The 15641-nt window shown below is 53.4% G+C and overlaps 1 protein-coding gene across 1 annotated transcript; it reads left to right on the top strand.

Moving 5' to 3' along the window:
• Positions 1-509: 509 nt before the first annotated feature.
• On the top strand, positions 510-11103 carry LOC129656417 (chymosin). Its single transcript, XM_055587096.1, has 10 exons — positions 510-571; positions 2887-2929; positions 3393-3659; positions 4441-4558; positions 5632-5750; positions 6987-7186; positions 7767-7880; positions 9202-9346; positions 9974-10072; positions 10783-11103. Exons 1-10 carry the CDS (start codon positions 510-512, stop codon positions 10918-10920), a joined length of 1305 nt encoding a protein of 434 aa, XP_055443071.1. The 3' UTR covers positions 10921-11103.
• Positions 11104-15641: the final 4538 nt, after the last annotated feature.

Below are 15641 nucleotides of genomic sequence, written 5' to 3'. Positions count from 1 at the left end.
GGCGTCAGATGCCCCTTGGGCAGTGGACTGAGTGGCTTCTGGAAACCTTGGCTGGGAGACCCCTGGACAGGGAAGGTTGGGACTCCTGTGAAGTCAGGCCCAGGAAAGGGAGGCATCGAGGGCTGGAAGGGGCCCATTGAGAACAGGCCTCTTTACTGACCACAAGGTGGGACATGAGATAGGGCTTTGGCGGTGGCCCCACCTGTGTTAGCTCAAGAAGTCCTGTTTGAAAGGGGAAATCAGGTCAGGGAGGCTTGCATGACATTTCCTAGTCTGAAGATCAGGCATGCGTACCCTTCAACTTTGAAGTCCCTGGGGTGGTGGAACCCGTGGCCCTTATCAGAGTGGGTGTTGTGTAGTCTGGGTGCTATCTTAATGTGTTTGTGGAGTGGCCCGAATTTAGGGGCTATCTCTTCAGCTTGGGCTCCCAGCCAGAGGGAGCCCCGCACCTTCTATAAAAGCTGTGCGAGTGGGCCCTGGCTACAGCAGCGGCTGGGCCCAGATCCAAGATGAGGTGTCTCGTGGTGCTACTTGCTGTCTTCGCTCTCTCCCAGGGCGCTGAGATCACCAGGTGAGTGTCAGGCCCCAGGGGAGGGGGTGGGCATCGCATGCATCTGCTCTGGGTGGGTCTCCCTCGTCTTCCAGCCATCGGCTCCCCTCGGGAGACCTTGAGGAAATGCTGCAGGTTCCTGGGATAATCGTTATCAGTCAGTTTTGCCTTTTATGTTGGGGCCTTTTCCTCTAAAGCGTTCCCCTATTCTTCAGGGTGTGGTGAACAAGAACAGGGGGTCAGATGGGCTGTGTGGGAATTAAGCACACAGCTTCTGCAGTCAAACTGCCTGATCCTCAGCTTCATCATGAATGTAAGGCAAACTTGTAAATTTAGGATGACAGAAGTATCCATCTCATAGGGTTATCCTGAGGGGTAAATTGTTGCTGTTTAGTCGCTAAGTCATGTCTGACTCTGCGATCCCATGGACTGCAGCCCACCAGGCTCCTCTGTCCATGGGATTCTCCAGGCAAAAATTGGAGTGGGTTGCCATTCAGTTCTCCAGGGGATCTTCTCTACCCAGGAATCAAACTCGAGTCTCCTGCATTGGCAGGCAGATTCTTTACCCAATGCGCCAGGGAAGCCCTCATAAGGGGTATATGAGTTAGTATTTATAAAAGGCTCTGAAGAGTGCCTGGCACATTTTAAGAGTTATGTGTGCATCTGTTAGAGTTCTCTGTTGTGCCACATCCTTTGTGGGTGAAGTTTCCAGGTTCTCCTCCCCAAATTATAACTGGTTTATTGAGTGGTTGCTACTAGATGCCAGACGCTTAACTAGGGCTTTACCTATACTCTCACTAAGCCTCAGGGATTAGGTAGATAATATTTTTTGCATTTCGCAGGTGAGGAAACTGCTGTTCAGGAAGGGTCCTTGAGCTGTCCAAGGCATTGTGGTTAGATATGAAGGAGCCAGACTTGATTCTAGGTGGACTGGCACTTTTTTTTTTTTTGGCTACACCGTGCAGCATCTGAGCTTTTAGTGCCCTAGCCAGGGATTGAACCCGTGCCCACTTCAGCGGAAGCATGGGTTCTTAACCATTGCACCACCAGGGAAGTCCCCTGGACTGGCACTCTTGCCATGACACCACACCTACCTCTGGTTTCCAGGTTCGAACTCTGTCAAGGCCCGAGCCCAGGGAAATCTGAATCCATCCCTGGGAAGCAGGGTCCCTAAAAAGGGGTCCGGTGCCTTTCACCAGTGGGGGCTGCAGGTGGCGGTCTTAAAAGTGAAATTCTTTCAAGTGCCAGGCACTTGGCCCGCTCAGCATGGCATCTGGAGGCAGAAGTGGGGTGGAGGTTTCTGTGGTGGCTGGAGCTGCAAACATTTAGGGCTGCATTCCTGGTTCTTAGCATGGGGCAGTAGACTGCCTTCGAGCCTCGTTGCCTTGAGGGTGGCTTTGTGGGTCCTGTGCCAAGACAGGACAGATCAGCAGAGTCGCAGCTACTACTGTGAGAGTCACCAGGCACTCAGCCTGTGGATCCTGAGCCGACTGGGAACCAGAGTTGGAACAAGCAGAAAGACATGGGGACACGGGAAAGGACAGCTGTGGGCTTGCTCCCAGGAGCTCAGCCCAACCTCCTTCCTTTCAGGCTGAAGTCCTTTTCTGTCATCAGAGACAAAGGCTGAGAAATGTCTGGAGAACCTTTCATTTCTATTAATAGATCAGGTCCCAGCCAAAGTCACACATGAGGGCCGGGGGCGGGAGGCACCAGAGGAGAGACTGTCATTAATATACGAGGCATTCCATATGGGATCCATTTGAGATGTGAACAACGTGAGAAAACCCATTTTCTTTATGAGTCTTAAACCTGCTGCCCCTTTATTACTCTCAAAGCTCTTTCACACCTGTAGGCTCCAGTTGTCCTTAAAACAGCCCCAAGAAGGAGGACCACGTGACTCAGAGCTGGGTGACATTGGGAACGATCATGCTCTAGTCTTCCACTCTGCAGGAGAGGAAACTAAGAGCTGGAGAGGTTAAGTCACTCAGTTCGTCCACAGCAGTGCCCGAGAGTAGCTGGAAAGGAAGAGATAATCCATTTTGCACAACAGTTGAAGCTCAGAGGGCCTCAACCAGCCACCAGCTGCCGGAGACTGAGTCTCCAACCAGCTTCTGCTGTTTTCCTTCTTGATTCTCTTCCTGCTGATCTGCCTCCATCATCTATCATCTAAACTCTAATCATGTTCACTGGGGACCATGCTCTGTGCTGAAACAGTCTGAAGAAATTCCACCCGTGTTAGGCTGCCCAGAGAGCGCAGAACAGGGGTTGGCCAAGGGTGGGAGCATAGTCATAGCTTTTTCCAGAGTGTGGGGGACACCATTTTCTTCCCCACACAGTATGCTCCTGGAGGGTAGAGACAACCTTTTTCATGTGTCCCCGGTACCCCATATGGTGCCTGGCACATAGTATGTCCACAGCAAGAATTGGAGACTGAATGAGAATATGCTGAGTGTCTTTCAAACCGCGGAGCTGCAAACTCATTGTGTGTGTTAGTTGCTCAGTCGTGTCTGACTCTTTGCAGCCCCATGGACTGTAGCCTGTCAAGGCTCCTCTGTCCACAGAATTCTCCAGGCAAGAATACTGAAGTGAGTTGCCATTTCTTTCTCCAGAGGATCTTCCTGACCCAGGGATCAAACCTGGGTCTCCTACATTGCAGGCAGATTCCTTACTGTCTGAGCCACCATGGAAGCCCAGGCACCAGGGAAGCCTATAAGTGGCTTATAAAATACATTGATTGAGTCTCCACCAGCATTAAAAAAGAGAAAGGAGTTAGAAATATCAGAGTGCATTGCAGCTGGTAACGGCCAGCATGGGCTAATGTAATACACAATTTTTACTTTAGGTAATGATACAAAAATGGAGAAGTAACTTATGGAGCCCAGAGCCTCTGGGCTCCTCTGAGGCTGGGCAGCCCTGGGGAGATGCCCACCTCATCACTAATTCTTCCCCTCTCCTCAGGATCCCTCTGTACAAAGGCAAGTCTCTGAGGAAGGCGCTGAAGGAGCATGGGCTTCTGGAGGACTTCCTGCAGAAACAGCAGTATGGCGTCAGCAGCAAGTACTCCGGCTTCGGGGAGGTGGCCAGCGTGCCCCTGACCAACTACCTGGATGTGAGTGGTTCTGCCAGCCTTCCAGTAATGATCCCCACACAGCGTGATGGACACCCCGCCCCCCCTTTCCCTCTTTCAGGAACCAGAGAGCCCTGTGGGGGTGTGTGAGGCTGTCTCCCATCCCTCAGTAGCTCTCAGGAAGCAGCAGGCCCTGCAAAACTGGTCCTCCCACCTTCAAGGGTCTGAGCCCAGATGACCAGCCCGCAGACAGCATCCCTTGGGGACACATGGTCTGCGCCCAGATCCAGCCTCACACCTGACTTTCCAGGTCCAAGGAACCCACATCTTAGGTTTCTGGGGCAGGGAGGGTGCAGCTGGTGCCCACTGTCAGCTGCCCGGGATGTGACATGAGCATCCCCTATGCCCTCTTCTTTTCTGGAGCCTGTCTCTCTCATCTGTCACTCAGTAAACAACCCACCCTTTTTCTCTTAGGTGCCCTCGTTTCCTTATCTAGGTCATCCCCACCCCGACCTGAGCCCCAGTTTTGACACACAGAGAGAGCCGGAAGGAGGTGTGACTGAGGCACCTTGGGTCTGGGGTCTGTACCTGGCTGGTGTCCCACCTCTGCGTCCCTGTCCCTGGCAGGTGGCCCAGGCTCCCTACCAGGCAGGGCTTACATTTTGCTCTAGTGTCTGCTCTGGGGGTGATTCCAGCAGGGGTTGCAGTGTTTGCGACAGAAATCACGGAGCCTACAGAACCGAACAGGCGCCGGGCTGGGCATCAACGCTCCCTAATCCTGCACGTGGTGCTCCCAGCCTGACTCGGTGCTGTCTGTCCTCAGAGTCAGTACTTTGGGAAGATCTACCTCGGGACCCCGCCCCAGGAGTTCACCGTGCTGTTTGACACCGGCTCCTCTGACTTCTGGGTACCCTCTATCTACTGCAAGAGCAATGCCTGCAGTGAGTGACACCCCCGGCCCCGCCCAGCCCTCCGCTCTGCCAATCGTGGTCAGGGTGGCCAGGCTTGGGGTGGGATGTGTCTGTGTGTTGTGGGGAGAGCTGGCTTGGACATTTCCAGACTCCGGGTTGTGTCCTACCTCCTTGCTCAACCCTCCCACTGGCCGCAGCCTGGGTAGATGTGCAAATCACAGATCTGATGTATAAAGCACCAGTTAGAAATGGGGGAACTTTGTTTTATATTTTTGGCTCTGTTAGGAGTCAAGGCAGACACCTTACCCTCCTGGGTGTTCAGTTTTTCTTTCTATAAAACAGGCCACGACATGCCAGTCGGTTCTAAGAGAATAAAATGAGAGGTACTGAGAAAACATTAAATATATATAAGTAACTTATTTCTCCAACCATCTTGGGAGATCGGTGCTGTTTTTATCCTTATTCACCAGGTGAGGAAACCAAGGTTGAGAGAAGCAAAGAGTCTTGTTGGAAATTACAAAGCTGGTATAAGCTAGTCTCTGGAAACCATGGACAGGGCTTTCCTTTTTTCTTTTTGTTTGGACGTTATGAAGGTAGCACTGGGGGTCAGAGAGGTGGATTGAGCAGCAAAGAATAATTTTCTTGACTGAGCTTTGTGGGATCCAGACAGAACTGGCTGCTTATTTTCAATAGAGAGAATGGTTAGTATTGAGACCATATTCTTACGAGAGCTGGTAAGGATTTAGCCCCTGTTAGCACTGTCAAGCAGAGAAGGCAAAGGCACCCCACTCCAGTACTCTTGCCTGGAAAGTCCCATGGACAGAGGAGCTTGGTAGGCTGCAGTCCATGGGGTCGCTAGAGTCGGACACGACTGAGCGACTTCACTTTCACTTTTCACTTTCATGCATTGGAGAAGGAAATGGCAACCCACTCCAGTGCTCTTGCCTGGAGAATCCCAGGGATGGCGGAGCCTGGTGGGCTGCCGTCTATGGGGTCGCACAGAGTCGGACACGACTGAAGCGACTTAGCAGCAACTTAGCAGCAGCACTGTCAAGTGGAGAGAAGATGCTCTGGGTCCCACTAACCCTGAGCCTGTGTTCCAGAAAACCACCAGCGCTTCGACCCGAGAAAGTCGTCCACCTTCCAGAACCTGGGCAAGCCCCTGTCTATCCGCTACGGGACGGGCAGCATGCAGGGCATCCTGGGCTACGACACCGTCACTGTGAGTGGAGCCTGGGGCCAGCCGGTCCTCCCCTTTCCCTCCCCACCAGCCACCACCCCACCCAGACAGCCTGGCTCTGGGCTGTGCCACGGCTGGTGCCAAGGGGCTTTTTGTGTCCTGCCCTTGTGGGTGGCCCCCCCAGGAGAGGATTCTGAGAGGGATTTTAGCCAGCAGCAGCTGCGGGGTGCCCCTTCCTCCCTTCCCCTTTTCCTTCCCATGTCAGCTCCCACCCGAGAGGCTTCTCTGGGTCCAGTTTCCATCTTCCCAACCCCTTTTTCATTTAACTTTGGCATAGTCACTGTGATCTCATCTTAAATTTAGTTCTTTCAACAACCCTTTGAGGAAGCTAGTCTCACCCCCATTGTTCAGACGAGGGATCCAAGGATCAGATGAGCTGATAATTTGCTTGAAGTCACACAGCAGGTGATGGTGGGCGCTGTCAGACCCACGTTTCTGCCTCTCTGGATTTGACTTCACTTTATAAGTCATAGAGCAGCGTCTCCTTTCAAGTCAGAAAGCATCTGTGCCCTCTGGACAAGGGCTCCCTTTGCTCTCGGCCCTCTTTGCCTCCTAAAGTACTTGATTCAATGGCCGGCACATAGTAAGTGCCCAATACACGTTAGCATCTTTCCTTCCATCTTCACCCACCATCTAAAATTAAAATCAAGCAGTATCCCTGGGTGCTCATCAGCTTGCTCTTCCTTGAGTTCTTCCTGGGGTCTGGTTGGAGTCTTTTTTGCTGTGAGCCTGAAGGCTCAGAGAAGTACTTGTCCAAGGTCACACAGCTCATGGCAAAGCAAGGATGTGCAGCAAGGTCTTTCAGATGCACTCTGCAGGCATGTTCTTTCTATCTATCCTGCTGCGTCTACAGCACTTCCCCAGGAGGCGCCCCGGGTGCAGCCAATGGAAGGGCTGCGGGCAGGCAGAGGTCCCTTGGAGCAGCCCTTGTTTCACTCCCTTCTTTCAGCTCACCCTCAATTTCTGCACCATGAGCACTGCTCTCTGTACCCCCGCCTGTGCCCTCTCTTCCCCTGCCAATCAGCCCCCTGCCTCATCAGACCCATTCCCTCAAAACCACAGCACAGAGCTGAAAAGGGAAACGTTTCTCTTAAGCGCCCATAACTATACTGCCCATAGAGGGGAGGGCGGGCTGGCGAAGACGGGCTTGACCTGAGCCCTCTCTGGGCCCTCTGGCCGCAGGGCCCCCTGGTGGAGGTCACTCTGTCTCTCTTGCAGGTCTCCAACATTGTGGACATCCAGCAGACAGTAGGCCTGAGCACCCAGGAGCCCGGGGATGTCTTCACCTATGCCGAGTTCGACGGGATCCTAGGGATGGCCTACCCCTCGCTCGCCTCAGAGTACTCGATACCCGTGTTTGACAACATGATGAACAGGCACCTGGTGGCCCAAGACCTGTTCTCGGTTTACATGGACAGGTAGGAGCTGCACCCGGCCTGGGCCGGCCTTCTGTGGCCTGGCAGGGACCGTGGACTGAGGAGGGGCTGCCTCTCGGGGACACTGCAATTCAAGGACACCGGCGTCTAAGCGCACCTCCCCTTTCTCCAGGCACACCTAACCCTCTGTCTAAAGGCCCCAACGTGGTCGTGGATGCAGCCGGAGTCCACTGGGCCAGAGTTTGACCTTCATTTCTGGCATTTTAAAAAAAGAAGCTTGAGTCTATCTCTGCATAGGGGATTTTAACCTCTTTTTTCCTTCCAAAGTGATAGGCCTCAGTAATCATTTACTCATGTCATTGAGATTCTCAGACGCTTATAGCAGGCTCTGAGGGAGTTCAGGGTTCTCCTTTCAGTATGCAGGAGATATTAGAGAAGAGCCTGGAGCAGCTGGGAGAAGAGCTGGGAGAGCTCATCTGAAGCCTCTGGGGTGGAGGTGGGAGTTGGGGGTGGGAGAAGAGCAGGGAGGGGTCTGAATCGCCTCTGCCCTGTGTGGGGCTGGGATACCTCTTCTCAGAGCCATGGTGTCAGGGCCCGCTAACGTGCCTCTCCCCGGTTTCAGGAATGGCCAGGAAAGCATGCTCACGCTGGGGGCCATCGACCCGTCCTACTACACAGGCTCCCTGCACTGGGTGCCCGTGACGGTGCAGCAGTACTGGCAGTTCACCGTGGACAGGTGGGCGAGGGGCAGCCGCTGCCCTGCGGGAGGCCGGTCCTGGGTGGGGCCGCAGGGATCCAGGGCGCAGCCCAGTAGCTCGTCCCATCCAAGTCTCAATCAGAAGCTCCAAGGCCAAGGGTCCTTGATAGTGAGATTGCTGACCATTCACTTACACTTTATTAATAAGATTGTGCTGTGCTGTGCTTAGTTGCTCAGTCATGTCCCAACTCTTTGCGACCCCATGGACTGGAGCCTGTCAGGCTCCTCTGTCCATGGAATTCTCCAGGCAAGAATACTGGAGTGGGTTGCATGCCCTGCTCCAGGGGATCTTCCCAACCCAGGGATCGAACCCAGGTTTCCCGCATTGCAGGTGGATTCTTTACCATCTGAGCCACCAGGGAAGCCCAAGAATACTGGAGTGTGTAGTCTATCCCTTCTCCAGAGGATCTTCCAGACTGAGGAATCAAACTGGAGTCTCCTGCATTGCAGGTGGATTCTTTACCAGCAGAGCTACCAGGGAAGCCTTATCTGGGGCTTCCCAGGTGGTGCTAGTGATAAACAATCCACCTGCCTCTGCAGGAGACATGAGATGTGGGTTTTATCTCTGGGTCAGAAAGATCCCCTGGAGAGGAAATGACAACTCACTCCAGTACTCTTGCCTGAGAATCCCATAGCCAGAGGAGCATGGTGGGCTGCGGTCCACAGGGTTGTAAAGAGTCAGACACAACTGAAGCAGCTTAACATGGGCACTGTGCTTATCCAGCACTACTATCTGCCAGGCATTGTGCTGGGCGAGAATGTGACTGCTTCATTTGCTCCTCACTGAGATCCTGTAGAGCGGTGCCATGATTATCTTCATTTTGCAATTTACTAACATCAAGTTTGAACCTCATGACCATCCCCTGGGGAAGTCAAGGAAGTCAAGGGGTGCTAATGGACCCATTTTGCAGATGAGAAGCCTGAGTGCAGGAAGGTTGGGGAACCTGCAGCAAGGACGTGGCAGGAGAAAACTGGAAACCAGATCTTTGGGCAAAGCGTGCGGTGCTCCTCCTACCCTCTCCCTTAGTGCATGTAACTTTGTTGTTTCATTGACCCTTCTGTCCCAGAGAAGGTCAGGCGGCCTCCATTTAGCCACTGCTGGTTGGGAGAAAATGATTTGGATTTTTTTTCTCTGAGTTCAGGAAGTTATGGGGGCTCCAGGAAGGGACCCAAAGAAAAGGACCTGGGATGGCTAGGCTTCCTTTCTGCCAAGGTTCCTGGCAGAGGAGGCTAGAAGGGGTCCAAGGAGGGAGGGCTGGATGCTGGACCGCTGCAAGGCCACCCTTTCTCCCCTCTGCAGCATCACCATCAGCGGTGTGGTTGTGGCCTGTGAGGGTGGCTGTCAGGCCATCCTGGACACGGGCACCTCCAAGCTGGTCGGGCCCAGCAGCGACATCCTCAACATCCAGCAGGCCATTGGAGCCACACAGAACCAGTATGGCGAGGTGAGGCCAGACCCTTATCCCCACTTCCCCAGAACCTCCAGAGAGGGAACCCCCTTTGCACATGGAAGCAATGACAAAGGGAAATGGTGAGGGGTCTGTTCTCCTGCAGCGGGTGGGGGGGTGGGCTTCACGATGACCTGGCTCTTCTAGCTTTGGCTACTTGGCATTGGGGCTTCTATGTCTCACACAGTGACAGCAGTCTGACCTTCTGTCCCCAGAGAGGGTCACACATCCCTGACTCTCTGAGCTTTGCTATGCACTCCACCGATGAGTCTCCCCACTTTCTCCCTGTCAGCTAAGTGCTCCCAGTGTCCTTGGGAGCTCTGGCTGGGCTTGGAGGGAAATGTCAAGCCCAACCCCCCCTTGTCTCCATCCTTGTCTCCAGCTGGTGTCTGTCCCTGGGCTGGATGACAGGTGGTCCCCATCAGTGCGACTCCCTTGAGATCCAAGAACTTCCCTGGGATCCTCTGAATAGCAGATCCTCCTCTCTGTTCAGCTCCAGTGCAGAGCAAGGGGTCCTGCCTGGAACTTCCTCTGGCAGTCAGATCACACTTCCTCTGACTTCCTCTGGCAGTCAGATCGCACCCATGGCCCTTCTAAGAGGACTTCCCTCCCTCTGTTCTTTAGTTTGACATCGACTGCGACAACCTGAGCTACATGCCCACTGTGGTCTTTGAGATCAATGGCAAAATGTACCCACTGACCCCCTCCGCCTATACCAGCCAGGTATGCATCTCCAGAGAGGAGCCTGGCTTCACCCAGCTCTCCTCCTCCCTCTTGGCAACTCGGCAGGTTGGTGATAAGTGGCAAGGTCTAGATGGACAGAACAGGTTGTACATTTAGACCACCCGGCCCTTCGGAATAGGATGAGGCTGTCCTGGGGGCAACCTCATCCTGGGAGAAGTAGGGCAAACCAGAAGGACAGACTCCAGGGCCCAAGGGAGGGTGGGGGCCACTTGTAGGAATCTCCATCCACTGTGCTGGCTTCTAAGCCCTGGGGCCTTGGGCTTTGATTAGGATTTTTCTTAGTAGCCTGGGCTTTGTGGGCACCCAAACTTTGTCCCTACTGCCCTGCTGGCTTCAGCTTTAACCTAAACCTCAGCACCCCAAACCGTCAAGGCCTGGGGTCCCCAGACCTGCTCTGGGCGGGGACGGTCATCAGGGCCATAGGTGCTGAAAGCAGGAGGGTGGGGGGTTGGGGAGGACAAGTGAGGGGGGAGCAGACCCACTAGATGATCTTGGATTCAGTCACTTTATTTCTGAATATCAATTTCTTCATTTGTTGAGCAGACAAATCTGATACTTGTTTGCTTACCTCCAAAGGTGATTTCAAGGGTGAAAGGAGATAATAGATGAGAGGGTGATTGAGGGGGTGGGGTAGGGAAAGACAGCAACTGGGGTTGAAACCAACTTCATGTCCCCCTTCCCTTTCCCAGGACCAGGGCTTCTGTACCAGTGGCTTCCAGAGTGAAAATCGTTCCCAGCAATGGATCCTGGGGGATGTTTTCATCCGAGAGTATTACAGCGTCTTTGACAGGGCCAACAACCTCGTGGGGCTGGCCAAAGCCATCTGACCACATCGCTGACCAAGAACCTCACTGTCCCCACACACCTGCACACACACACGCACACACGTACATGAACACACGTGCACACACACAGATGAGGTTTTCAGACAGATGATTCTCAATAAACGTTGTCTTTCTGCAAAGTCTGGCTTCCTTTGGGGCTGAACCCCTGCACCGCTCTGGGGGTGGGATGTGACAGTCACGTGGTGTGTCCAGCAGAGCCGGGGCCACATGCGTAGAGGGTTGGGGAGTTGATAGGTGGAGACCTTCACAAGGAAATTGGCCATTTCAAAATCAGGTCAGGATTTTAAAAACAAGATCCATCTTGTCTTCCTGTTTCCTCATTCTACATATTTTTAGGGAAAGAGTGAGTGCAGTAAGGAAGACCTTTCTAGGCTGAGATTGTACCTGGGGAACAAGGACTTGAGGTGGAATTGAGTAGAGAATGTTCACCCAGGGAGAGAATAGCTCTAGGTCTATGGACTATTAAGAGAAGGGCTTGACCGCCATTTGGAGAAGACAGTTAATGGGACAGGCAGAGGGTATCTGGGAAGGTCTGAGGGTCCTGGGGTTGCCATGGGGAAGAACTGCAGCCCAGAGTCCCATCCTCTGTCTTAGAGGCTTCAAACCTGGCTCGCCAGTGCCTGAAATGTGGCTACATTGCAGGGGCAGACCCATGTCCACCAGCTCACGGAGGTGGATGTGTCTAAGCTCAGCAAGGACCGCAGATGTCAGTGAATAGACCACCCAGGCTCACAGGTCCCTGCAGCTCCTCCTGAGCAGGGGAGAGGCCACTGAAGAAATACAAATATCAGGGGCTCAGAACAAGGGCATCTAGGCATTTGTCAGAGGTTTTTCTCCGTCATGCTACTTTGAGATGCTGTGATGGGCAAGCCAACCAACCTCCTGGGGAAGTCCCAGGGCTGGGCCCCTTGGTCAAACCTGCACATGTTTATTCCCTCCACCTTCCCTCCCTTCTCTCTGCACCCTTTCTAGTCTTTTCTCCAAAGGGGACAGTGCAATTGATCAGGCTTTATTTTTCTAAATCTCAGCCAGTCTTGTCCCCAGTATAGCTATTGTGCTTTAAGTCACACCTTTGTAATAGCGGAACTCTCAGAAGGGGGACTGGGGCCTCGTTACTACCTAGTCCCTTCCCGCAGCGTATGCTGACCACACGTGCCCTGCAAAGACCTGAGGAGCCGGTGTCACGTAGCACATCTCCGAGAGCCTGAAGTTACAGGTTTGGCTGTAACACTTCACAAAGGAGACTGTCCTTTAGGAAGTGGCGGGGAGCCCCCAGCAGGAGCTGCGGATGGTGTCCTGTTGGCGGGACCCTCTGGGGGCGTCTCCTGGGGTCTTTCCCAGATGTGGTGTGCTGTGCTATGCTAAGTTACTGCAGTTGTATCTGACTCTGCGATCCTATAGACTAGCCCCCCAGGCTCCTCTGTCCATGGGATTTTCCAGGCAAGAATACTGGAGTGGGTTGCTATACCCTTCTCCAGGGGATCTTCCTGACCCCAAGGATCAAGCCCACGTCTCCTGCATTGCAGGCAGATTCTTTACCTCTGAGCCACTGGGGCAGCCATACCCGAGGACAAACAAAATGGGGGACCCAGGGCTGTGGAGGTGCTGTGGCAGTGGTTTTCGGGGTCTGAGGCTGAGCCGCAGAGGGAACTGGGGGCCTCTGGGAGGGAAGGAGCCAAGCTGCACTGTGGAGACTGATGTGGAGGAAGGGCTTAGGTTGCAGTCCCCAGGAAACTGAGGGGCCTGGGATGGGTTGGGGCGGAGGAGACAAGAGAATATCCTGGGACCCCAAGGGCAGAGGACATCCTTGGTGCTCGAGCCTTACAGGATCAGAAAGGCAAGTGCGGTGCTGAGTAAGTTCTAGCATGCATTGTGGCTAGTCTAAGCCTCACTTCTCTTATCTATAATTAGTGCTGCCTGTTTGCCAAGAATGAGACAGAACTGGGCCATTTTCAGTATTGTTAGGCTTCTTTTAGATTAAAAAAAAACAAAACAAAACTGAACAGGCTCATAAAAATTGAGGTATATTTCAATGGATTGCACTTAACAAATTGTATCTTAAATATCCTGACCTCAATTGGAGATAATGTAGAAAGTCCTAAATATGATGACTTTCACAAATGGGAAGCTTGGGCCAAGTGGCCCCCATTGCAACCTCTGCCCACCTGGCCTGGGTGGTGACCCTTGTCCTGAGCCGGCAGCACCCCTCTGGGGCTCATGGGAGATGGCAACCTCACGGTCTGCTCCTGGAGTTTCTCCCTGCTGCAGAGAAATCTCTGCTTGGAATGTTCTCCACACTCTATTCCTTTCTCCAACTTTTAATTGTCCTTCAGATCTCCCCTCGGTCCAGACCTCTTTAGGATTCATGACAAGGGTTTGGCGCCCTCCTGTGGCGCCTGCTGGGCCTAACCCTTTACCTAGGGTCCACTTGGCATTTTTATTTTCTTCTCTGTTTCCCTCAAGGACTGTGGGCTCCCTAGGGGCAGACACTCCTCTCTTTGATATCTTGAGAGGCCTAACTCGTGGAATGCCCCCATCAGGTATTGCTGAATGAGTGGTTCACTCATTTTCATCAGTCATACTACTCACTGTTTGTCTCTTGATTCCTTGCCATCTTTATAACTGTATCCATTTGCACACGCAGGCACCTTCTCCCTCCCGCTGTGAGCCTGGGGAATGGCTTAGCACCTGCAGGGAAGATGCTGAAGGGAAGTGAAGAAGCCGAGCTGTGTGTGGGGTTTTCAGTTTCTGCCAAGGGGCCCACGCCAGGCTCTTCAGCAGGCCCTCCTTGCTGGGGGGGTCTGCAAGGTGATGAAGGGGTCTTGCCAGGAGCACATCTGTCATTTGTTTGTGAAGAATCCAGCCCGGAGGCCAGTGAGGAGCTGTGATGCTGGAAGAGCCCCTCCGGGGTCGGGTGGCTCACTCTCGTGTCTCTCACTAGCACCGTCTGCTGACAAGAGCCAGGCCAGGAGGGGTGCCACCCTCTGGCGCAGTTGCTGCCCTCTCCCTGCTGTGTGGCCACACCCAGTGCCCTGCAGGGCTGGCCTCTGGGCCTTGGCTCCTGCCATTCCCTTTGTCCACTCTCTCTGGCCTGTGAACTGCTCCCCACCCTTGAAGATCAGCTTTAACTGTCCTGAGGTGACCCCCCTCCAACTCCACCGGACCGCAACCTCCCAGCTTCCTAATTGCTCCGCAGGGATCTTTACAACAGCATTTATCTGCCACTTAGTTATTTATGACACGTTGGTCTCTGCTCAAGCCCCTGACAGCACAACAGCTTTCCTCTCTGAGTCCTCAGCTCCTCAGTGCCCAGGGAACTTCCTGGCACAATGTGGAGACCTCTGCCTTGTGATATGAGCGGGCAAGTATCTGACCTGGAGGCATGATTCATAAGTGCTGAGACAAGCGAGCTCACACACACAGAGGCACACAGACACACACAGACACACACACACACACACACACACACAGCCTCCAGGCCTCCGACCAGTCCCTGCCCCACCCTGGCCCCTGAGTACACACAGGCCGAGGCCTCAGGCCTCGAGCCCTATTTCCAGCTCCTCTTCCTTCCTTGTCACTCATTTCCCTGCCAGTTCTTTTCATGCTAATGAGAGGAAGCTCTGGCCAGGGAGTAGCTTGGAAAGGAAGTCTTTGAAATGGAAATGTTATGACAAAATGATGGATTGTTTTCTGAGCTGTGCAGTTTGTTTCTCCCTTGCAGCCGCAGAAGGGGAGAATATCTCTTCACCGGGAGTGCTGGAGGTTGCCCACAAGAGGAAGCCCTAGATAGCAGGAACTGCAAGTGAAATACACACCAAGAGCAGGTAGCGGCAGCGGGAGACCTCGGGCAGGCAGAGGAACACAGCCAGGATACCGCCCAGAGGCCTAGCTGGAGGAGGGGCCCTGAACGACCAGAGAAGGCAGTGGCTCCCTGCTGAGGCCAGAAGAAACAGCGGCAGGTGCTTCAGCCGCGACCACCCCCACCCCCCTGCAGGGCTGGCCTCTGGGCCTTTGCTTCTGCCATTCGCTCTGCGCCTTGTCCCCTTCTCCTTTCTCTGACCCGTGAGCTGCTCTTCATCCCTCAGGATCAACTTAAAGGTCCCCTATCTGAGAAGCCCCCTTAATGCACACAATGTCCACCTTACCCCTCAAACAGTAGGAGTACCCTGGCCACTCAGTTTACTTGAGGCTAATTAGAATTGTCACCAGTCTTGTTTATTAAAAAAATATATATTTTGAGTACCTACTGGGTGTGAAGCTCTGTTCTATGCACGATGTCCTTTTGTGAACACAGCACACAAAGCCTCCACCCCCAAGGATCCCTGTAGGGAATATGGACTGTGGAGACAAGAAGTGTGTAAACTGGGCAGCGTGTTGGATGATTTAAGCTCCACTGGAGAAAGTGGAGTGGGGTGAGATGACTGAGCACTGTGGTAATGAACAGGTTATGTTATAAAGCAAAGTGGGAAGGGTAGGCTCCCTGAAAAGGTGACATGCAGGAGGCTAGAAGGCATACAGATATGAGGGAGGTGTCACGTGAGTGTATGTTCCTCAGTTCTTTGTCTCGTCACAACAAAGATTTGGAGCGACGGACATTAAAGCCCTCGGCGCGTCACAGCTCTTGGGTCTTGGACAAACCGTGCTACAGCTCTTAGGCAAATCAGTGTTACAGCTCTATTTTATTTAGAAGATAGCAGGAAAGT

This window comes from Bubalus kerabau, chromosome 6 (genome assembly GCF_029407905.1).
Source record: "Bubalus kerabau isolate K-KA32 ecotype Philippines breed swamp buffalo chromosome 6, PCC_UOA_SB_1v2, whole genome shotgun sequence".
Classification (NCBI taxonomy): Eukaryota; Metazoa; Chordata; class Mammalia; order Artiodactyla; family Bovidae; genus Bubalus; species Bubalus kerabau.
Note: the sequence above shows the minus strand (reverse complement) of the source record. Positions and strands in the feature narration are given on the sequence as shown.

Coding starts and splice junctions, on each gene's coding strand:
- LOC129656417 (XM_055587096.1), top strand. CDS start 510: ATGAGGTGTCTCGTGGTGCTACTTGCTGTCTTCGCTCTCTCCCAGGGC. Junction 2,930..3,392: donor ACCTTTTTCATGTGTCCCCG/GTACCCCATATG, acceptor TTTTTACTTTAG/GTAATGATACAAAAATGGAG. Junction 4,559..5,631: donor CTGCAAGAGCAATGCCTGCA/GTGAGTGACACC, acceptor CCTGTGTTCCAG/AAAACCACCAGCGCTTCGAC.